The sequence below is a fragment of the Rhamphochromis longiceps genome, linkage group LG8 (assembly GCF_057381845.1).
Source record: "Rhamphochromis longiceps isolate RC_006_pf linkage group LG8, R_longiceps_female_GT1.1, whole genome shotgun sequence".
NCBI lineage: Eukaryota > Metazoa > Chordata > Actinopteri > Cichliformes > Cichlidae > Rhamphochromis > Rhamphochromis longiceps.
In genome coordinates this window covers 24,423,145-24,444,702 of record NC_140564.1, presented here as the reverse complement: position 1 = coordinate 24,444,702, position 21,558 = coordinate 24,423,145, and the positions used below count along the sequence as shown (strand labels likewise).

Here is a 21,558-nt window from a genome sequence, read left to right as displayed (position 1 = left end):
AGATCCACCCATCGTTTGTCCAGTTTCAAAACACCCAGACTAAAAAGGCCAAAACACTCAGCTTGAAGCTCCATGATGGGACTTCACTTGCTACTTAAGGCTCTAATACAACATCCTAATGTGATTTAACCAAAGAGGGTTATCATGTTAGATTGTTTTTCATATATATTAGGATACATGAAGTGGTTATTGCATCTTATTATGTCTTGTATTTCACTCAAAAAAGTATTTTTAGAGTGATTGCAAAAAGCAGCTTGTTTCTGAATCGAGTTCAATTTATTTCTAGATATATACAAAGCTTACTGAGAAACATCCCTATTACCCACAAGCCCACCTCACCCCCACCGAAAAAAATGAAGAAAAGGAAAGCCCTGAACAGTGAAAATGAAGGTTCAATTCTGCTGGTCACTCCGAATATGGATGTATGTCGCTACAGTTACAGGCAGAAACAAAGCTAATACAATCAAGTTAGTCAGAAATAATCCCAGCCTAAATAAAACCATCAAATAAAACCTTGAAAATTAAAATCATCTTGTCCGCAGATAGAGCTCAGTTGACGAAATTCATACATGATCTAAACTTTTGTTCGACGCAGGCCTGGTCAATGTGATTCATGTGTGAGCATATTGTCAAAGAAGAATATTTAGTATTTTTCTTCCTTTTTTTAAGGACTTACTTTTTGATAAACCACAGTAACACTAAGTCATCGAGCAGTCCAGGCCCCCTCTCAACCTTCAACCTGCTGGCTCAAACCTCCCTTTGCCCTCTTCTTATATTTCAAGTCACCTTGATGTACCTGTTTTCTTGTCTGTGGGTGGTCCGGCTGGTACTAAAACAAATTCCCTTCCCCCCACGCTGGCAGATCTCAGCATAGAGTACCTGTTTATCCGATTTCAGGAAACGGCTAAAGCTGCCTGCTTGTTGTGCAGTTTATGTCTCTGGTATGAGAGGCAGGAACGGATCAAGGGTGGGCACATGGGTGGAGGGGATCATTCAGCAAAAAAAGTCCCCTGGCCAGGCCTCTGGACCACCTAACCTGTGGCTTCTATTCCTGACCCTATAATGTGTGTGTGGGAGGGGGGATATTACCGTTTCGCAGACAGTGCTTCCCCATATTCCCTGACCCCACAGAGACATTACAGTGGGCAAATATAAAGCAGGGCTTCATGAAGCCTGAGCTTATCTGGGCTCTAAAAGTATGTGAGACATGCCTGGGAACAAAAGGCCGTCTCTCAGCCTGGGAGCAGGCCAAGGGGATCTCTTTCAGCAGCCACAGATTGCCCTGTGTTTTCTTAATTGACAGACCCAGGCCACATTTGATAGAAATGACATGCAGCTGGCAGGCAGTCCTGGCCGTCCAGGTAGACCACCTTTCAGCAGGAAAATTGTCCTCAATCTACTTCATAAAGATGTTCGATGGAGGTCTCTCAGGCTGCGTCCTAAACATATTGTGCTGTGGTAGGTTCACCTCACTGTGGCTTACACCTGCGTGGGAAAACTTGGTTGCTTCAGAAAGTGGGGTCAAATTCCTGTCTGCATGTACTCCACTAATGGGCTCGGGGGCAAAATATTAAAAAGCATGTAAAAGTCAATTTTTTAATTATAAAGTGACCAACAGTGGCAGCGATTGTCTATTCTTATTCTAAACATCCACATTTTTAAAAATCCTTTTTACTCTATTACATGCATGTTTACTACATAACCAGATTCATTCTGGTATATGTCATGTTATAGCTACTTTTGCCACATAAATTCAAACTGTCTAATCTATACTTTGCTTTGTTTTAGTTTGTATCGTCCCATCCTACTTTAGCATCCCAAGACGTTTTATTCAGCATTATTTGTTTTTGTTATTACTTGCACTTTGTGGATCCTAAACAACATTTTGTTGGACGGTTGTGTAGTAAAGCTACTTCTTACTGCAACTAAATGCTGGATTACAGTGGATGTATGAGAATACTTGAAGCTAAATGTTCCCCTTTTTCCAGTCTAAGGAAAGCATGTCCTCAGCTGGCCAGAAACAGTAGTGCACCCTTTCCCTTTTTTAGACCTGTCAGTCAAGCCTTAAGGATGGAGCTGTTCTTTAGCTTTGTTTTCATATTTAACTTTCAACTTATACTAAAAGGTCAAGCAATTTTTGAGCTATTTTGTTGGGAATTTTGGGGGAGGAAACTTATTATTCTTCAAAATGAACATAAAAAACATCCGGCAAAGACATAAGTCTTGCACTTCTAAATAAATTAATTTCATAGTACGAAAATTGACTTTTAAGGGATGAAACATTCTTCTTAAAAGGTACAGTACTTACTTGATTAACTTAATTATTATTATTACTTAATTATTTACTTGCTTCTTGGTATTATCTTACAGTCTTATTATTTATTACTTGTAAAATATTAGTTGTGTCTCTTTGATTCACTGTTTTTGCCACCTATTTGGTCAGGATCAGTCAAAAAAAAATACATTTTTAAATCTCAGTGATGCTTTCCTGGTGAAATATAGGTTATAAAAAAAGATTCATCATTAAACTACAATCTCATAAGTACAGTACATAATACAGTATTTACCTAAACCTAAACAATCCATATTTATGCAGTGAAATATTATGAGATAAAGTCGACACGGGTATCGTCCTTTTAATTGTATAAGGATCCCAGAAGTCTAAACCTAGATTTTTCATCCAGTTGTGGAAGGTTTTCTCCATGAGGTTTCATAGTAATTGGCTGTGTTAATTGCTGGTTGTCGGACTTGGAATTTAATGAGTATGGTTATTTTTTATTGTACACAGGTGAGTGAGTGGTTTCATTTAATGTCTGACTGATGTCTTCCTTTGTTCTCTGGGCTTTCTTGAAAATTAAATTTACCTTAGCAAGACTGGCAGTTTAAAAGTTCAAAACACGCACTGATATTTTTAGTCTGTGTATGCGTATTATACATTCACATCAACAGATGGAGTTAAATAGACCTCAACAGTTCTGAAAACTGCAACCACAGTGATATGCCAGTAATGGCTAAACGACAAACAGAAAATGTCACAATGTCTTTGTCGCCGCACATATTGTCAAAGTCTCCTGTGTACATTTAGAAGCTGGGAACCCCAAACTCCTGTACTCCACTGAGAATAAAACTGAGCCATATGGCCTCCATGTCTCAAGCCCCCATGATCCACCCAGGCTGATTTCCCATCCGGTGTAGAAAAAAGGATTTCAGGGTGCCAAACAGTGTTGGTCCCCTGTGGATATTATTGGGCCATGGAAGATAAGGAACTACCCATCCCAGACAGCCAGTTTCCATCAGCAGATAAGAGCTGAACCTCCACTGATGCACTACAGGCCTGGTGTGCTGTGACTTTAATCTTACAGCATTCATCCAGTATTTTCTTAGCAGCTCATTATGAATATTGTTTGCAAATCAATCTATTAATAGTGCTTATATAAAAAAAATTTCCTATCCTCTTTTACTACTTGAAGCCATATTCTTTCATTTATTAATGACACGCTGTCTTCACTTAAATATTAGACTAGAAAAGTTTAAGTATTTTATGTTCAAATTCAGTTGCTAAAGAGATTTTTACAGCTAAACTTTAATACTTTAAAACTATTAAAATATATATATTGGCATTTATAATCATATCAACTAGATAATTTTGTGTTAAAGTAATTTATTGCCTTGTCCAAGAGTAATTGTTTTCGTCAATCCTAGATGACAACAATATCTCCTCATCTTAAATTTGATACTTTAAGGACAGAGATATGAAAACCTAATCTCCTTTCTAGCATACGTTTCCTTCAGTCCTACTCTTGGATTATATTTTTTTTTTAATCTAAGAGGCCCGACAAAGGGAATTTTTAGGAGAGATGGGTCACAACTTCCCTCCCCTACTCCTACAGATGCTGGTTGGTTAATGAAGTAACAACAAATTGGGCCGCACACTAATTTGGAGTGGCGTTTCTTGGCCCCTCTTGGCCCATAGAGATGTGTTTCATTTTCTTTTATCAGTGATTCAGTCATGTGGATTTACGCATGGACGCCTCTGTCTCCCCTGATCGCTGAGCTAATGGAAACTTCGTTAATGTCATTAATCTATGGGCCGAGGCATGTACTAAACACATATTTTGCTGTTTGTGCTCCATTTGTCAAATAATGCTAAGAGCCTCCTTTATAGAGAATGAAGCAAGGCAAGAGAAATGAGACAGAGGATGCAAGCACTGTGAGATGCCATGGTGATATTTTGCTCTCTTTTTTTAAAAAATAGTCCATGTAGCATTAATCTAATTATTCCTTCCAACGTGTTGACAATATCAAGCTACAAATTATCATATTCACTCAATTCTGTACAAATTACACACACGCTGGTGGTCTGCACAATTCAAATCTCTAACCTTTGTGAAGTGTATTTAAGTTACCTTTTTAAAGTCAGATCTTTGTCTCCCTCCACAAGAAAAGATGAGCGAGCCTCCAGCATCTTTCAGCGTCCACTAGGCATAACAAGATGTGACCTGTGATTACGCCAGAATGCTGAACTCTGATCTCTGTTGCCTGAAGGACACAAGTTCAACACAGTTACTTACAATTTAGCAGCTCAGATTAGTCAGAGGGCAAAATGCTCCTGCCAAGATGAATCCTCATCATGCATACTGTATTCTCTATTAGGTAAATCAGTGTGTTTATAGTGCAGCCAAATTGAGCGAAGCTTTAAAAAAAGGCCTCAGTCCAAAGAGAGGGATAGGTGGGATAAATATCACATGTAAAGCCCAAGAAGTGGCTTTCTTATCGGTTAGATTTAGCTGATAGTGTGCAGGAAAGTAGTGAACTTCATATATATAAATAAAGAAGAAGAAGAAGAAAGAACAAACATACTGACAATGTCAGGTTCACTGTTTCTGAGCACATGTGGGCTTTGATGAGTGGTTATAAAGCTGAATTTGAGCTCAGATGGAAGAGTTGCTGGGTTAAGTCAGATGAACTTGACTGGTAGGTTGCACGAATTACCAATCAGAAAGACAAAGCCTGCAACAAAGATCCCTTACAACATTTACAGTATTTAGTTACAGCAGAGGTCACTGATACAACGAATATTTATTCTCATTATCTGTTATATTTAGATTTTATACTCATTTACTATTTATTTACTGTTTCAGTCTTAATAGTAGTTCCCATGTTTGATCAGTTTCTCCAACCACACAACAAAAAATTTTACATTTGCATTGTATGAAGCAAAACAATTTGCACATTTTTTAGCTGGACCATAACAAATATAATTAATCTAGTGCAAAACTGTTGTCCTTAAAATCTAAATCTAAACTATATATAGTTTGCCACAATCACTCATTTTACAACACAGCACCACAAATGCTGACTGTATAAATCTAATCCCAAACACTAACAGCCCACATTCTCCAGGCAAGTAGTAAATCGCTGTGAGTCACGCTCGCCGGGATGCTCTATTCATTGAAGAAAATGGCAAAAATGTCTTAATGAAGAGATAAACTATGTGAGTTCTAACTAGATGACCATGTGCTTCCTGTCCAGTCTGCAGCAAGGAGTGCAGCAATTAAGCAGATGCTAATGGGTCTGACAGGTCTGAGTCCAAGGAAAGCTTCAAATGTCGCTTCAATTGGATGGTGCACTGAAGACGTCTTGTGTGGCACCGTCATTCACTCCGCTCAAAGGCTGAAAATTCAACAGTGCCTAGCTTGATTCTCCACACTACAGTCTTTTTTTTCCATTAGTCTCACATCCATGCCACACATATGAACTCTGAAGACCTGGTGATTTCATCGGGATGTTTCACAAGTACATCAACACCTTCAAACTCTTCCTAAAATGAGCCGCGCAGATTCTAACATACATGTTTATTCATGCTGAATTTTTAAATCCAACATTATTTCCTGCTTGGTTGATCGACATTTTGATGGCTACGCTCACAAAGGCACTTTAATGTTGTCATTAGTTATGCTTCTCTGGTGGCCAAAAGATGGATCCTTAAGTCCCAGGATCCAATAAGGTTGTATATGAATGGTTGGAGGAGATAAACTACATCAAATAAATGAAAGAAGACGAAGGGAAAAGGCCTGTTAATTAAAAATATGAAAATGAACAAAATCTCTGACACAGTATTGGTCCCATCTGAACAGCTACAGTAATTCTCTCTTCACCTCATATGAACTTCATTTAATTAACAGAGGGCTGAAAAGTATCCTAAACCAATTTCTGATTTCTTGAGCAGGATCTGGTTTTCATTCACGCTGCAGATGAAAATAATATTCTGCATTCAAGTAAATAACTACAAATATTCCTGGATACATTTAAATGAACTTTTATTACTCAGTTGACTGATGCTGTGAGTGGATTTTTTCACTTGTTCTTCCCAATTCATACGTGATTTAGCTTAAGTATTTAACTCAATGCTTTGGGGATAGAGCACAAATGGGAAACATTAGTATAATGTCAACAGACGCATGCATAAAAGTACAGTGTAAAACATTGTGAATTCATAGAGTAAATGTCTGTTACAGGCTAATGAGGCTCAAATTGCAATAACAGTGATATTGTTTCTTTTACAAACATTAATTTAAAGAACAATTAATTAAGTAACTCAACTTTTTACAGACATCATCTGTTGTTTTAAAACTTGTTTTACTTTCTAGGATTGCTGATTTGTATACATATTTACTTGTTTTTAATCACTCCTTACAGTGAGCATTTAGAATTTGGGTAATGTTCATGCCACTAGATGTATGTGTAGAAGGATGGATGTGTGTTGCTACAGTAGTGAATTCTTTTTTTTATTTTTTCTGAGTGATACTTCCTTACCAGGAAATCGTTTGCGCCAAGGATATGATTGTCTCCAGATCCTTCAGCAAAAGGAAAACAAAGACTGGATCTTTGTCATTTTAATGTACTGTAAAAACAAGACAATCAATAAAAATTGTATACTGTGGCTAATTTGTCTGTTTGCAGAAGGAAGCAAATAATAAGAATCTGGATTATTGTAAATGAATGGTTCCTGTCATTTCTGTCAGTGTCAGAGAAAACATAAGGATGAAAGTAATTCCTGATTATACTAGTATGAAAGCGGGATTAGTTTGTGTTTCCAGATTTCCCTTACACAGAAAAATCAGAGACAAATATAAGAGAAGATGACAGCTTTAATTGGTCTGTTCCAGTGAAAACATCTTGACATGGCACAGTTGGAACGGCACAGGTGTAAATAATACAATTAATGGTGACTGGACTGCGTTTAGCTGCTTCACTCTCAGGTTAAAGGGATTTTGTATGGCGCGCGTCCGACAAAGTCAAGATCAAATAATGGAAACAGAGAAGTCCTGAAAGTGCATTTCAAATATGCAAAAGCAGGTGTGACTTCAAAATTTGGCTTAATTAGTTAGTCCCTGGCAATATTAGAGATCAATTTGAATATTTAGAATCAGATTCAGGGTGAAAAGATTGCAGTGCTGAGTCTGACAGACTCGAATCTATCTCCTGGGCCCAAGATTTTTTTATTATGTGGCTATTAAAACTTTTAATAACTATCTAAACTGGCACTGGCCATCTAGACATGATTTTGTTTTGCAAAACGAAATAAACCATAACTAGAGATTCTGAGAACTGAGCCATCAATAATACCCGTACATCTATGTTTTCTGCAATAGCATTTAATAATGTCTGCTGTGAGGAAGGCCTCTGTTTAATCCTTGTTAGTTAATCAGCTGCCACAGCAAATATAAATGAAACTCAGGTATTCTAGTAACAGGTAAGTTACTATGTCAGCAAGGACTTTAAAAGCAGCCAGAGATTAAAGATGGATTTATTCTTTGTATTAATAAGTACAATATATTAGCCAATGCCAAAGGCTAAAACTGCAGCAGAATGAACCAACTTCACTCCTGTGCCTTGGTATAAAATGATCAGTTGCTATTGATCAATAATTTAGACAAGTGCCAGATTATTGACAGGAAGACAAAATATGTTTGGCTGCCTATGTTTGAAAAATCCCCCCACACACTCAATCATTAGAACTGAAATTGCTCCGCGGTATATGATATCGCAGCAATGTTTCTTTCCCCCCCTGCAGATCAATGCTAATTGAGGTCCTACATGATGAATGTAGTCTGAAATGTTTTTAACCCACTGACTGCTGAGCAGCAACAAACATAAGCAACTGCTGGGCTAAGTTAAGGCTGAAGGTGGGTATTTTGTCCTATTTGCATATATCAGGATACTTCATCTGTTCTGCAGGAGAAGTAGTCTTAACTCAAAATCTTGCTGAAAGAAATTCTCTCTCTGTTTGCCTAAATCTGGATGTTTACACCACCATATGCAACATGAATTGAAATTTCAAGATTTACCTTATAACTAATGACATAGTGAAGCCTCCGCTGAGGGACAGCGATACAATATGATGATCAGCACAGCCAACAGAAGGATGCCGGTCGATCCCTGAAGCCCTTCAAAAGCAACTCTCTTGGTGCAAATTCAGCTTGTGGACAGCACACAGCAGATGGGGTAAACCATGCCATCAAGTGGAAAATAGACCTGTTGTGTTGTCACGGAGACAAGATACAAGATACAACAGTCTGCCAATTGGACCACCAGAGGAAACTGTAAGGGGGATTTTTAACAAGTAGCAGTAGCAACAATATGAAGCCTTTATTCTTAACTTTATATTCACTGAGTCAAAGAGCCTGTTTCGGTTTAAGACAGACTTACCTGTCAAACACAGTTTCTGCTAAATTTGAAAAAGATAGAACTGGTGTTTTTCCTGTACTATTGATGCTGTAGTGGGAAATTTAACACCATGCGCTTTTTCTCTCATTTCATGTTCTGTAGTGTAAAAGTCAAGCAAAGAGGATTAAACTGACAAATATCCTGACTCACTGCTGCCACCTTGTGCCGGTGAAGGGAAGAGGCCAAGCCACTTTGCAGTCATAAAATTTTGTAGCGATGCCATTCACAGTACGGAATAACATATATATGAGCTCATCTACACTGATTTGAAAAAAATACATAAATAAAATGTGGGCCTGGGCATTTTCCCTTTATCTTAAACAAGATATATTTTCGTTATTTTAGCGTCTGATCCCACAAAATGTAATTCAGATAGTTTCAGCTCACTTTATTTAATATAATTATAAATTATTCACATCAGTGGCAGGAAAGCAGCACTTTTTCCCTACATGTAAAGAAGGAAAAAACGAAACTATCCTAGTACTATCCTGATTTCTTTTCTTTTTTCATAAAAAGAAGCACTTGCACCAAACAGGTATTTTCAAATTTATAGGAGGCGGTAAGGGCGTAAACAGACAACTCCATCACAGCAAAGTCAAGTGTCATTTTTGGCAGTATTTCACAATTTAATAGTACTTCCATAATTCATAGGCCAACAACATGTCAACAGGTCATTTTTACAAAAGCCATTTAAGGGATTTAATGGGAAATAGTCATAATAAATTCTTATACTTATTCAAAAGCTATGTATTTATTAATATTATGAATTAAAGGGGAACTTCACCCACATCACAGAAAAAAAAAAAATTCTACTCATTACACTGTACATGTAACCATGCAATTCATCTCAGCTTTCACTGGGAAATTGTTGACAACAGTGAGATTTTACAGATGATCCTGAGGAGCCAGGATCATTTCTGGAAGACGTTAAGTAAGCACCGGAAACAAAAACTGCATCCACTTTCCTTGTTTGTTGGTGGCAGCAGAAGACGCAGAAGTGGAGATAATAAAATCGGAATAAACAAAACAAATATTTACACAATTAAGTGGTAAGTGCGAGTATGCTTTTTGTGCGATTTGGTTGAAATGAACCTTTAAGCTGGCACACACATGCAAAATGAGATGTTTAATTGAACTCAAACATTTTTTTTTAATGTTTCCAAATGAAACATAAGGTGACAGGTTGGTAAAAAAAAGAAAAATTCCACTGTACCTTGTTTATACATTATACCCATCACACCAAATGATTAAGTAATAGTGCAGTGGTTTCTTTTGTACACGAGGCAGCAGTTCTTAAAAGTACATGGCTTACTTTACTGATGATATTTTCAAGTCCTTCTTAAACATGTATCATTAATCACGTTCCACAAAAGCTTGAGTGCAACACATTCGTGTGTTCTTTAACTTTCTCAGAGCAACACATGCCCATGTGATGCAGATGAAAGTGAGATATGAAGACACCTGTAACACAATAACAGGTTGAAATCAGTCAGTCTTATCTGTTGTTATTATATTTATATAAGTTATATAAAGATGATTGGAAGGTATATATATATATATATAATTGTGTATATAAGGCCGATTGTATCTACCTTCTATCAACTTGTTATATCTGGAGATTGATGAATGGTGCAAATCCTAGCACATCCTGCAGAAGTACAAGTGCCCTCTGTAAGGGCGGCTCAACATCAATCACTACATTGCGCTTCCGTAAAGGATCGAGGCTAGACTCTGTCACATTGTGGCAGTGATTCACCTTCAGCGACTGCAGCTTTGGGCAATACTCTGCAAGAGTCCTGTGAGCACAGCATGCAGAAGATTTTATGGAAGGGTGAACAAGTGAGCTAGTTGATAACAAAGCGTGGGAAGGAACAGCTCAAAGTCAGTTAGACTACTCTTTAAAATAAGATACCGCATACCTGATGGACTGGTTCCTGACCCGCAGGCAACCTGTCAGGTCCAGCTGCTCCAGACCCCTGCAGTTCTTGGCCACCTCCTCCACTGACTCATCGGTGATGTTGGCATTGACTGCCAGCGATAGAGACCTCAAATTTGAACACTTCTTGGCCAGGTAGCAGATGGCATCGTCCTTCAGCTGGCGACAGGCGGTGAGGTCGATCGACTGCAGCCCCCCGCAGTGGTCAGCCAGGCTGCGCAGGGACAGGCTGTCCACCCATTCGCAGTGTGCCAGGCCAAGGTGTTGCAGGTGCATGCAGCTCAAGGACACAGCCACCAGGGAGTGGCGGGTGAGACATGCACACCCGCTCATGTCCACCCTTTGCAGATGTTGGTTCTGGCCAATAACTGGCAGCAGTTCCTTATCGGACACCCAGTCTGAACAATTCTGCAGTGACAAGTTCTGCAGAACTTTATTGTCTTTTAACATGGAGCAAAATGCTTCCCTGGGAATGCATGGTGAGGTCTGTAAATATGACATAAGAAGAAAGAGGGCAGCCTCCTTTATGAGCATGTAATGCAGCTGGAAATCACGTCATTTCTTATCAGCACTTACCGGGGACAGATGAAAGGTCCTGCAGTTGGATAGGTACACCTTAATGAGGTTGTGGAACTGCTTGCTCACCCTCTGGAGGCTGACAAGGTGTTGCAGCGGTAAATAGCACAAAATATGTGGAACAAGTACATCCTCCCAGGGCAAGTCCAAAAGATGGCATCTGCTGAGGAGCAAACCTTGTTACAGATGAACTTTGATACTTCGGCGTGCTGATGCAAAGCAGTTTAACGGAATTATAAACACCGTTACATTTCAGCAAGCGCTTTGACAGGGAGACAGAACAGCAATTAACATTAGCAATAGATAACGATATGGCAGCTTTGTCAAGGAGATGGGTAGTTTATAGAAAGTTAGCAGCAATCAATAAATGGGAGCAGCCATCTACATTTCAGCGACTTGGAAGCTATCGCTGTTAGCCGCGAAGCTAGCATGCCGGGGCCACGAATCCAGACCGTTTTATACGCAAAAGAAATCCCCTCTGAAAAGCACTTACGTTCGCATCTTAGCTTCTTCATCCATTATGAACCCGTTATGTTACAGTACGTTTCCACGAACATATCATTCTTCCCATGGATGACAAAATAAAATAGTTTCCTTTAGCATCTTCTAAAGCAATCAAGGTGTAACCTAAGCCTGATGGTGCATTAACGGACAGTCAGAAGGATATAGATCAAAATAACAAGAGGCTCACCAAGTGTCGCCGAGTGATGTAAATTTACAAGTCAAAGAAGGAAGTAGTAACTTACGGGGGAAACATTCAAACTCTTATAGCAACTTAGAGCTATTGCTTTTCTATGAATTTGTATTTGATTTTTAATTCATTCGTTTAATGAATCTAAAGAGACCCAGTTCTGCACGGTTGCGCTGTGTTGTTAACTAAAGTAACAACTAAAACACCATCCTATCAGAGACTGTATTTTTTAAACGTATTTACAGTGTGCTGCACTAGAATGCCCGAGAATTAACATCTTAGCTTTGATATAGTCGTGGCTTTGTGGTTTACAGGGAGAACTTGAACTCAGCAGTTGTAATTTTCCGGGTTGACGTCAATGGTAATATTCAAAACAATTTATAGATTGATTTGCCATAACTGTAATAAATGAAAACTTGTTATTGATTTTTCAAGATCTCTGGATCTTCTTACAATCAAATATTTAGCTCATTTCATGCGCATTTCTTAAAAATATTATATTGATTTTTTCCCCAGTTTAATACAGTACCTCGAAGTAAGTTACAAAGTAACATTTATGAAGAGATTATCAACAAAAGAAAAATAATGTACTCACTTCAAACACAAAAGAAATAACTTCCATCTTGTAATTGTACAACTCTATACAAATTTGAATTTGAAACAAATCCATGCACAAAAAACTATATCTAAAACCTGTCCTGGCACAGAATGTAGAACTAGTTGTTGAAAAAGTTGTTGAAAAAGTACAAATAAAAGTAATAGATTAATTCAGCCATGAGAACTTGCGCACCCCTGTTAATTTTAACCCTGTTACCATATCATACAATAATCAAAAATTGTTTTGTTAGCCCACAGGGGCTTACTTTATTAGCTTTGTTGTAGTTTGAAATATCATATGCATACTGTTTTTAAGCAAAGATTTTCAGATAATTACTGCTAAAAGCAAAGATCCATATTTATGTTTAATATGTACTTTCCTGGTTGCAGTTGGCTGCCTATTACTTGTTACAACCACATGTTTGGTATACAAGTGTTGAACAATTAACCATGTTGCCTGCTCACCTCTGGCCAGAAGAACAATGAAGTCAGTCATGCTGAACAATTGCTGACCCATGAGTTGTGTTTCAGTGGATGAGACGAGCCAACAGGCTAGTTGAGTGAATACTCACTCTTGACCGACTGCAGTCACATAGACAAGCTAAAGAACAAGCATGGCAAATAAATCAGTCTATGATTTCTCTTCTGAGACCCTGGATGGACAGCCGGTTCCACTCAGTAGCTACAGAGGTAAAGTGCTTCTCATCGTCAACGTTGCAACATTCTGAGGGTCAACAATAGAGGAGGTAATATTCTGCAAGAGTTGACTGATTACTGTCAGACCACATTAACTCGTTATATTGAAGGCGAATGATTTTATGCCTTGTTCTCCCAGTACCACCGACTGAATGCACTCATGGAAATGTTTGGCCACCTCAATTTCACTGTCTTAGGATTCCCCTGCAACCAGTTTGGTCTCCAATCACCTGGTAAGGTGGATAATAGGGACCTGTATTGTTTTGTTATGGGAGCTTTGCATGCCACACTTCAAAACAAACCAGATTTTTTTTTATCTTTAATTTCTGATTGATTGCCCCTCGCAAACAGAAGGTTTGAACAGCATGAGACTCTGCAGAGCTTGTTCTTGAAATGACCATATTAAGGACATTCCCTGTCTTTCATATGATACAGAGCACACAATAGAATAAAAAAACTTTGTAAAAGTTTTATTTAAAACAACGGCCATATTAACTTGAAGCAATGAGCAACTATACTACTACTATTATCCATCATTGTAACGATATAGAAGTTAAAAGTCTGCTTATAATACATTAATCTATTTGTACTTAAGGAATCTAAAAACTCTTTCCACCATATACAAGCTCTATTAGATGCACTGTGGATACTTTAATTAACAAGTTATTTTAAAGACAAGGTTTTGAATACACACGTGCAAAAAACAGAAGTATTAACTTTTTTTACGCTTGTCTGTGCAGAGGTGAATCATGAAATGCTCAATATTTTGAAGTATGTCAGACCTGGTGGGGGCTTTGTGCCAAAGTTTCCCGTCTTCAGCAAGGTTGAAGTGAATGGTTTAAACGAAGATCCTCTTTTCACCTTTCTGAAGGTACATTGAGTTTTATTGGAGGCTGGAAGTTATAAGTTCACTGAATGGATTTATTACCCATATAGTTTATTTTTTTCCTATCAGCGCTGCAGGTGCTTAAACCTGAAAAACTCAGATACCATGTCATTCCCTGTTTCACCACAGGAATCTTTGCCATTTGTCAACCCTGTTATTGGAGACATAAAGAAATTCTACTGGTCTCCGATCAAAGTCAATGACATTCGCTGGAATTTTGAGAAGTTTCTCATAACTGCAAATGGCATGCCCTTCAAAAGGTAAAGCCATAGACCATGAGTTAAACCCTTCATGTGATTTCAATTTTACTAAGTTCAGCATTTTCCCTTTGCTACAGGTATGAACTTCACTGTCCCATTGTGCAAGTGGAAAAAGACATAGCAGAACTTCTCTGATGGATTTTTTCAATATGTCGCTGGTGGCAGAGTGACGATCCCCCAGTAAATGCACAAGTGCACCTGAGCTGGATCTGATGGGAAGAGGAACGTGTCTTGGAGCTTCAGTGCATTCACTTTGAGAACAAGTTCCCTTCTGCCACTTAATGCGTTTTCATGTCACTGCCACGTTATTCTTTAATGTGATGGTGTCTGCTATTAAAAAAACAGATGTAAATAAAACACTATATGAAAAATATGCACATGGTTATTGTTACTTTAGTTTGCCAATAGAATTTCAGTATTATTTCTACATTTAACATATATTACATTACTAGACTGTCAATACAGATGAATCACTGTATAGAATTTATTAAAACTGCGATAGATAAGCAACTTGTCCAGGTGGTACCCGCTTTTCACCCTATGACTGCTGGAAAATGGAAATGGATGAATGGATGGAGTTTTGTTCTTTGTTGTTATGACTCCCCCACTTTTTTATTTGATGGAACTTCTAATACTCAAAAACACCGGTTTTGTGAGGTCTAAAAACAAATAGTTTGAATCTAGCTTAGTACGTTTTAAATTGTATTAAATCTTCATATATGTTTTTATGTATAAAACAGTTTTAATCTGGTAATGACCAGAGAAAACAATATTCTTTATCATTGGTGTAGAATAATGAACTAACATAAAATCAAAATACTTAAAACTGTGTATAAATATAATGTTTTAATATATGTGCTGAAGCACTTTGCATCAGTGGTATTAGTGTGTTACTTTTCAAGTGCACTGGGAGTGCACGGTTATTTACCTTTATTTACAAATTGTGAGTACGGAATTTTTCCTTCTGCCGAACCGTACTTGAAATCTTGCGCATGCGCACTTCAGAGTATGTCGAACAGCAGCAGCCAGTAAACATGGCTGGTGTTGGTTTCCGACGGTGGGCCCAGGCTCTGTCTAAGGGAAAGGGGTCTGGTATTTCAGCCCTCTTGTCGGGATGTAGAGCAGGTTAGTTGTGTCTTAGTCTGGTAGTACTGTACAATGAATTTCTCTGGAGGTGTATATCAGGGTTTAACGTTTTTAGCCTCCTATGGACGTAACCTTGACATGCTAAGGTTGGCTTAGGCTAGCTTGGCGGCTGCTCTTCTATGAGGGTGCAGGCAGACAAAATAAAATTCTCATATTTCCTTTTTTGAGCCTGCGAGCTTTGACTGCCGCGATTTCACGTATGCATTTATTGCTCTTTCAGCCTCCGGCTTGTCAAAGGATAGCCTGCCTGGGCCATATCCGAAGACCCCGGAGGAAAGAGCTGCAGCTGCAAAGAAGTACAACATGAGGGTTGAGGACTATGAACCATATCCCGACAATGGAGAGGGGTGAGCTTTAATTTTAACAAGTCTCATGATTGTTGTTGTAACTGCTTTTGCCGGTACTGCTAATGTAGACGGCGAAAATGACTGTCCAGTCCATTCATTCTTATAACATTAAGTCACAAACAAACTGTAAGATTTCAAAGAAAATAATGAGCAATTACTGTGTTTTTGTAGCTTTGGTGATTATCCAAAACTGCCAGAAAGATCTCAGCAAGAGAGAGACCCCTGGTACCAATGGGACCACCCTGACCTGAGGAGAAACTGGGGAGAGCCGGTAAGATACCGACTGACATTAAAAGCTATTGTTGTCCTTTTTCTGAATAAATCATGAGTATAATGATGATGTTTCATACAGCAGTTGATTATTTGAAATGCATTGCAGTAGTAATTATGCAGTTTTACCTGAATAATTGTGTCTAGGTTGTCTGAGTGGAACCTTTTTACAGGTTTTCCTATTACGTTTTTGTTTATCAAATGGACACAAGTATGTTGCTTTAGGTATTTATGCACCAATAGTGCTTGCATGTGTAGTCAAGCCCCCAAAACACATTTCAAAACAGAAAAAACCCTGTCTTTTATTTATGATGTTGTCATTACTGAATTGTATTGTTTTTAAAATTAAAACTATATATCCATTAAATGTAAGATTTAACAAACTTGTCCATATAGAATATTTCTTTCAGATATTTAGGCTGCAATCACACTAATATTTTCTAGCATGAGTTCAGATTTTTTTTTTGTTAATACTAACATGAAATATAATTGAGTGAGGTAATAGATGTGGGTGTCTCTCTCATTATGTCTAAAAGTCTTAGTTTATGCCCACCATAGGCCTTATTCCAGGAAGCAGGTTAAACAAACTCTAGTCTAGTCTAGTCTCTGGTGATTAACTCTGAGATTGACAGGTCTGGGTTGTCAGTTCCAGAACAGCTGATCAGACTTAGTTCAGTCAACTAATTCTGAGTTTAGCACGTGTATGAGTAGACAAAGAAAGAAAGACATCATCGGTGTAGCTCTGGGGCCTGTTCTTCGTACCTCGCTAAGTAAGTTAGCTGGATTAGATTGTTGACGATTTCGCGTGTTCCTGGATCGTTCGGTTCCCCGAAGCTCATCCGGGACTTGCTGTCATAGCAACAGAGCCGTAAGCGTAAACCTGCTCGGGAGCAGGTTTACTTTATGTAAACAGGATTAGATCGCGGCCACGCAGGTATGTCCGCTTCATTTATACGAAAGCAACAGCGATATTCCACCACTGTTTCACCATAAATAAATATTATCAATGTAACTAAAGATAATGCAGCACCTGATCCTTTTATTGATGTCACACAGATACATACAGGTCATTTCCTAAAAAAAGGGAAATGTACTATTAATCATTCTATTTCATGTATTTGATTATTACAGATGTAATTCATATTTTAGAGTAGTAATAGTAAATTACTTCGTGTAATCAAGATGAGAGACCACGGCTATAAAAGCGAAGGTGGATTTGGGAAGTCTGTCGCAGCCATGTCCTGTCCGTATACGCGACCAACCCATTGCGGAAGGTGCAAGATTGATAAGGAGAGTCCTCAGAATTCAGCGTATATTGCGGGATAGACAGGATCCTTTAGCTCAGCGCGACAGTGTGCTCATTGAGAGATATCGATATTCCCGTGAGGGTATTATTTACTTAACCAACTTGTTGACGAGGGGGTGCAGGACCACCACCTGTCTTTTTTTCCTCTGCCCTTTTCTTGGTTGCTGTTATGAACAAACTAACAGAGTATTACAGGCCAGTATTACCTTGCCAAGAGACGAAAAGCAATCTAAGAGATAAATATTACCATTCTCTAGAATACTCCTGTATTCCACTTTTACTTGTTCCCATGTTCTTGTGGGTCCTGTTGTGGCTCTAATGTGAAAGGGGATATAATATAACATATTATAATATAATATAATGCCATATGATATTGGACAATATAGTGTCATATGATAGATCTACCCTACCGCCTACTGGTGTTGGCCAGAGGGGCCGATGGCGCGATATGGCAGCCTGGCTACAACCGTAGCTGCCTCCACCAGTGTGTGAATGTGGGAGTGAATGAATAGTGGTATCGTACAGCGCTTTGGGTGCCTTGGAAAGCGCTATATAAACCGAACCCATTATTATTATTATTATTATTATTATTAAATTACCTACGAGTTTGATTTGTCAGCAACTTTCTGCCAGCCCTCTCTCCTTGCTTTTGCAGCCTTTGCAGTGTTCTCTTGCGTTTTAATTAAACTCTGAAACTCCTGAAATCCCGCACTCATGAGTTCTTGCTCTGCTGCCGGAAAATACCGTGCACGCCCCTTCGACATTTTCGCCGACCAATCAGCGGGTTGCCGATCAATGTTTCTACTATCGATGCGTAGCCCCTTTTACGACACCCAGTGATGTCACATTACTGCGTCCAGCTGTACTAATCGTCAACAGCAGGTGTGTTCGGGGAACCGGATTAGCGAGCTCACGGTTAGCGCGATGGTTTGGTCTTGGATGTGTCATGTGATCTTGGATGTAGTGAGCGACGTACGAAGAACAGGCCCCAGATATCAGGATTCACCTGGGCAACAAGTAAATAAAGAGCATATCTGCTTTAATGTTCCCCAGTTCCACCATTTATGGTCTAATCTAATAGCAGCCTTCACTGATAAATGATAACTCTCTTATGCCCATAGCAGACATTTACTGATTTATAGTTTATAAGTAATGCTAGCTGTTTTACATTCAACTCAAAATATGGAGGGCAACTTTACGAGTCCATAAAGAATGTTACGTTTTATCAGTAAACGCAAACATTTTATGAGAAATATCTAAGATTTTATAGAGCTATACAGGCCTAATCCTGTATGGGTGGAATTGTGACATTAAAAAACAATAATTCCTAAAAGAAATTTAATTTGTAGTTCTAAATAAATTCTAAATGCATTTAGGACATTTTTTACTCACTTTATGTCTCGTCCACAATGTTATTTCTCTCTCCACCAACGTAGGTTACAATTACATTAGTATGACCTATTATGCAAATTAGGCAATGATGTCATTTAGTGACTTTTAGGACAGCCAATAGCAATTTTCCTTACTGAGGAGTTGGCAACACTGCGTGTGGCTCCTGACTACGGCAACCGTAATGCTCCGGCAATCCATCAAGCAGTGCGCCTTCATAGCTTACCAAAGTCGTACTAAAACATTTTTTGACAGATTTCTGTGCGCCGTGTACTACATAAAATTGGTTCGAGGTCAGTAAGCACAGCCAGAATTCATACATAAGGCACACTGTTGATTTTTGAGAAAATGAAAGGATTTTAAGTGTGCCTTATAGTGTGTAAAATACGTTATACAGAAGAAAAGAATATATCGCGATATATATCGTTACCGTACATGCTTCAAATTATACCGTGATATGGATTTTAGGCCATATCGCCCAGCCCTACTGTCCAGCCATACAAATGCACTTGGATTCAGAGTCACTTCTACCTGGATAAACCCACTTAGAGTGATTGAGAGGATTTTAAGTAGAAAATGTGTTAAGGTTCAGACTCTGAATTTCAGACAGACATTTAAAAAATATTGTTTGATATCATTTAATAACTGAACCTGTCAACACATTTCACAATGTTCACGGTTGACTGTAGCTCAGGAGGTAGAGCAGGTCATCTACTAATTAGAAGGTGGTTAGATCTCTGGCTGCTCCAGTCTGCTTGCCAGATATCCTTGGGCAAAATACTAACCTAGAAAGCAATTGAGCATAGAAAAAGCTGCTCATGTAAATGGGTGAATGAGGCATGCTGTATAAGCACTTTGAGTGCTCAGCTAAAGAAGAAAAGCACTATATAAGAACCAGTTTGTTTACCATTTAACACAGAATGTCTGAAGCCTGCATTTTAAAAAGTCAGTCAAATGCATGTAGTCTTAAACACATTTCAATGATGAAATGAAACCAAGTGTCATTCAGCTGATTCAGGTACAGCAGGAGGGAATGAGTCAGAGAAGAAAATCTGCGAGTGAGCAGGATAGGTTTAAAGAGTATGTTACCATGGTAATTGAATCAGAGTTTAAGTTAACTCTCTTTCAGGAACAGAAAACCTAGATTTGCACAGATTTCTGTGTTTGTTTTTTGTTTGTTTTTTTAAAAACCCTCTGTTTTAGTGAAACCCGTTTCTTGTGATAGGGCCCAGGCTAAAATGCAACTAAAATGAGGTCAGCACCATTAACAAGGAACTGTGTTCAGTTTAGCCTGGCTGAGACCCAGCTCTCTTTGCAGAATGCAGTTTTCTGAGCTGTCACAAATTGACTAAAATTATAAAATAAGCAATTTAAGATTGCGTTTGAGAGTTAATCTGTGATTGTTCTACCTCTTAGATGCACTGGGATTTTGATATGTACATCAGGAACCGTGTGGATACATCTCCCAGCCCTGTGCCATGGTCCACAATGTGCAAGCAACTGTTTGGTTTCATTGGGTTCATGCTGTTTATGTTTTATGTTGGAGAGAAATTTCCAGCATACCAACCTGTTGTAAGTACACACCTTAATGCAAGAATTCGGTTTTCTTTGTTTTTTTTGTTGGTGTTTTTTTTCCCTCACTGTTACAATTTTCAGCAGCTTAAAAATGGCTGGATCATCATTCTTTCAATTTTATAGTTTAGTTTAGTCACTATTACTTACTCTTTATGGTTTCCTTCTTTTTTATTCTTCTTCTTCTTTTTTTAAAAAAAATCTAAATGTCTCTGACATTGACATGGTGTCAGAGCCAGATACAGAGTTAGAAGGATGGACCCCTCTAAACCCCCAGAAAGCTATTTCTGTTCATCTAGACCATAGGTGTCAAACTCTGGCCCGCGGGCCAAATTTGGCCCACAGCCTAATTACATTTGGCCCGCGAAGCCATACCAAATTACTATTAGAGCTGGCCTACTGGTATTATACAGCTAATATATATATTGTTTAGTATTAAGCTTTGCTTGTTCCATATTCAGTTTTTCAGCAAAACGTGTTTGAGCACATAAGAAAAGATTCATTCTTATATCTGGAGGAATAAATATATTTCAAAAAATACTAACGTTAGCCCGCGACTTTGTTCCAGTTTTGAATTGTTGCCCACTGTGTATTTGAGTTTGACACCCCTGATCTAGACGTTCTGTTATCAGTAAGAAAAACATTGCATCACTTATCCAAGCGACTTCTTCAGTTTGATCTCAGTCTTATCTGGATGGTTGAGCATGGATCAAGGCAAAACCCCTAAACTAACCCTAGTTAATAAAGATTTCTTATTAACACTAGATTCTTTTGCAGTCTAGTGGCCAATTTGATGATTGTTGATACAGAGGAAGATACTAAACGTGGCAAAACACATGATCTCCATAATTATATTTACTAAATATTTTATTTTCAGTAATTATATAACAGTGTATGTTAAAGTTAGAATCACCTTTTCTGTACAGTAACACTGTTGGTGTACAAGGTTTCATTAAAGTAATTGTCTTTTGTTTTTTTCCAGGCACCGAAGCAATATCCCTTCAATGACCTGTACTTGGAGAAAGGAGGAGATCCTGAAAAACAGCCTGAAGAAGTCAAACATTATGAATTATAATCACTAAAATGTGATTCTACTTGTGTGTATATATATTTCTGTCAAGAATAAAGACTTATGTTCAAAGTTAAAAGTTTGTAT

General features: G+C 38.3%; 3 protein-coding genes across 4 annotated transcripts; 2 read left to right on the top strand and 1 right to left on the bottom strand.

Moving 5' to 3' along the window:
• Positions 1–7,169: 7,169 nt before the first annotated feature.
• On the bottom strand, positions 7,170–11,879 carry fbxl15 (F-box and leucine-rich repeat protein 15). 2 transcript variants are annotated; one of them, XM_085416647.1, is made up of 5 exons: positions 11,736–11,879; positions 11,243–11,405; positions 10,650–11,152; positions 10,323–10,526; positions 7,170–10,191 (listed from the first exon to the last, which is right to left on the bottom strand). In XM_085416647.1, the coding sequence occupies exons 1-4, from the start codon at positions 11,759–11,761 to the stop codon at positions 10,337–10,339; spliced, it is 882 nt and encodes a 293-aa protein (XP_085272773.1). In that variant the 5' UTR covers positions 11,762–11,879; the 3' UTR covers positions 7,170–10,191; positions 10,323–10,336. The 2 variants fall into 2 exon arrangements, with proteins under 2 accessions (XP_085272773.1, XP_085272774.1); XM_085416648.1 differs by having other exon boundaries at positions 7,171–10,191; positions 11,243–11,402.
• A 1,202-nt stretch (positions 11,880–13,081) lies between these two features.
• On the top strand, positions 13,082–15,164 carry gpx9 (glutathione peroxidase 9). The gene is made up of 5 exons (XM_085416645.1): positions 13,082–13,276; positions 13,366–13,459; positions 13,967–14,097; positions 14,242–14,372; positions 14,450–15,164. The coding sequence occupies exons 1-5, from the start codon at positions 13,145–13,147 to the stop codon at positions 14,505–14,507; spliced, it is 546 nt and encodes a 181-aa protein (XP_085272771.1). The 5' UTR covers positions 13,082–13,144; the 3' UTR covers positions 14,508–15,164.
• Positions 15,165–15,356: 192 nt separating this feature from the next.
• On the top strand, positions 15,357–21,550 carry ndufb8 (NADH:ubiquinone oxidoreductase subunit B8). Its single transcript, XM_085416644.1, has 5 exons — positions 15,357–15,497; positions 15,739–15,865; positions 16,037–16,136; positions 20,247–20,402; positions 21,385–21,550. Exons 1-5 carry the CDS (start codon positions 15,365–15,367, stop codon positions 21,475–21,477), a joined length of 609 nt encoding a protein of 202 aa, XP_085272770.1. The 5' UTR covers positions 15,357–15,364; the 3' UTR covers positions 21,478–21,550.
• The last annotated feature ends 8 nt before the right edge of the window (positions 21,551–21,558 follow it).

What these genes read in the sequence shown, in the direction of transcription:
- fbxl15 (XM_085416647.1), bottom strand. Translation starts at nt 11,761, where the DNA reads ATGGATGAAGAAGCTAAGATGCGAAC. An exon ending in GAAGAAGCTAAGATGCGAAC is followed by an intron (nt 11,406 to 11,735) that starts GTAAGTGCTTTT and finishes TTTGCTCCTCAG; the next exon opens with CAGATGCCATCTTTTGGACT. An exon ending in GGACCTTTCATCTGTCCCCG is followed by an intron (nt 11,153 to 11,242) that starts GTAAGTGCTGAT and finishes TCATATTTACAG; the next exon opens with ACCTCACCATGCATTCCCAG.
- ndufb8 (XM_085416644.1), top strand. Translation starts at nt 15,365, where the DNA reads ATGCGCACTTCAGAGTATGTCGAACAGCAGCAGCCAGTAAACATGGCT. An exon ending in GGAGAAACTGGGGAGAGCCG is followed by an intron (nt 16,137 to 20,246) that starts GTAAGATACCGA and finishes TCTACCTCTTAG; the next exon opens with ATGCACTGGGATTTTGATAT. An exon ending in TTCCAGCATACCAACCTGTT is followed by an intron (nt 20,403 to 21,384) that starts GTAAGTACACAC and finishes GTTTTTTTCCAG; the next exon opens with GCACCGAAGCAATATCCCTT.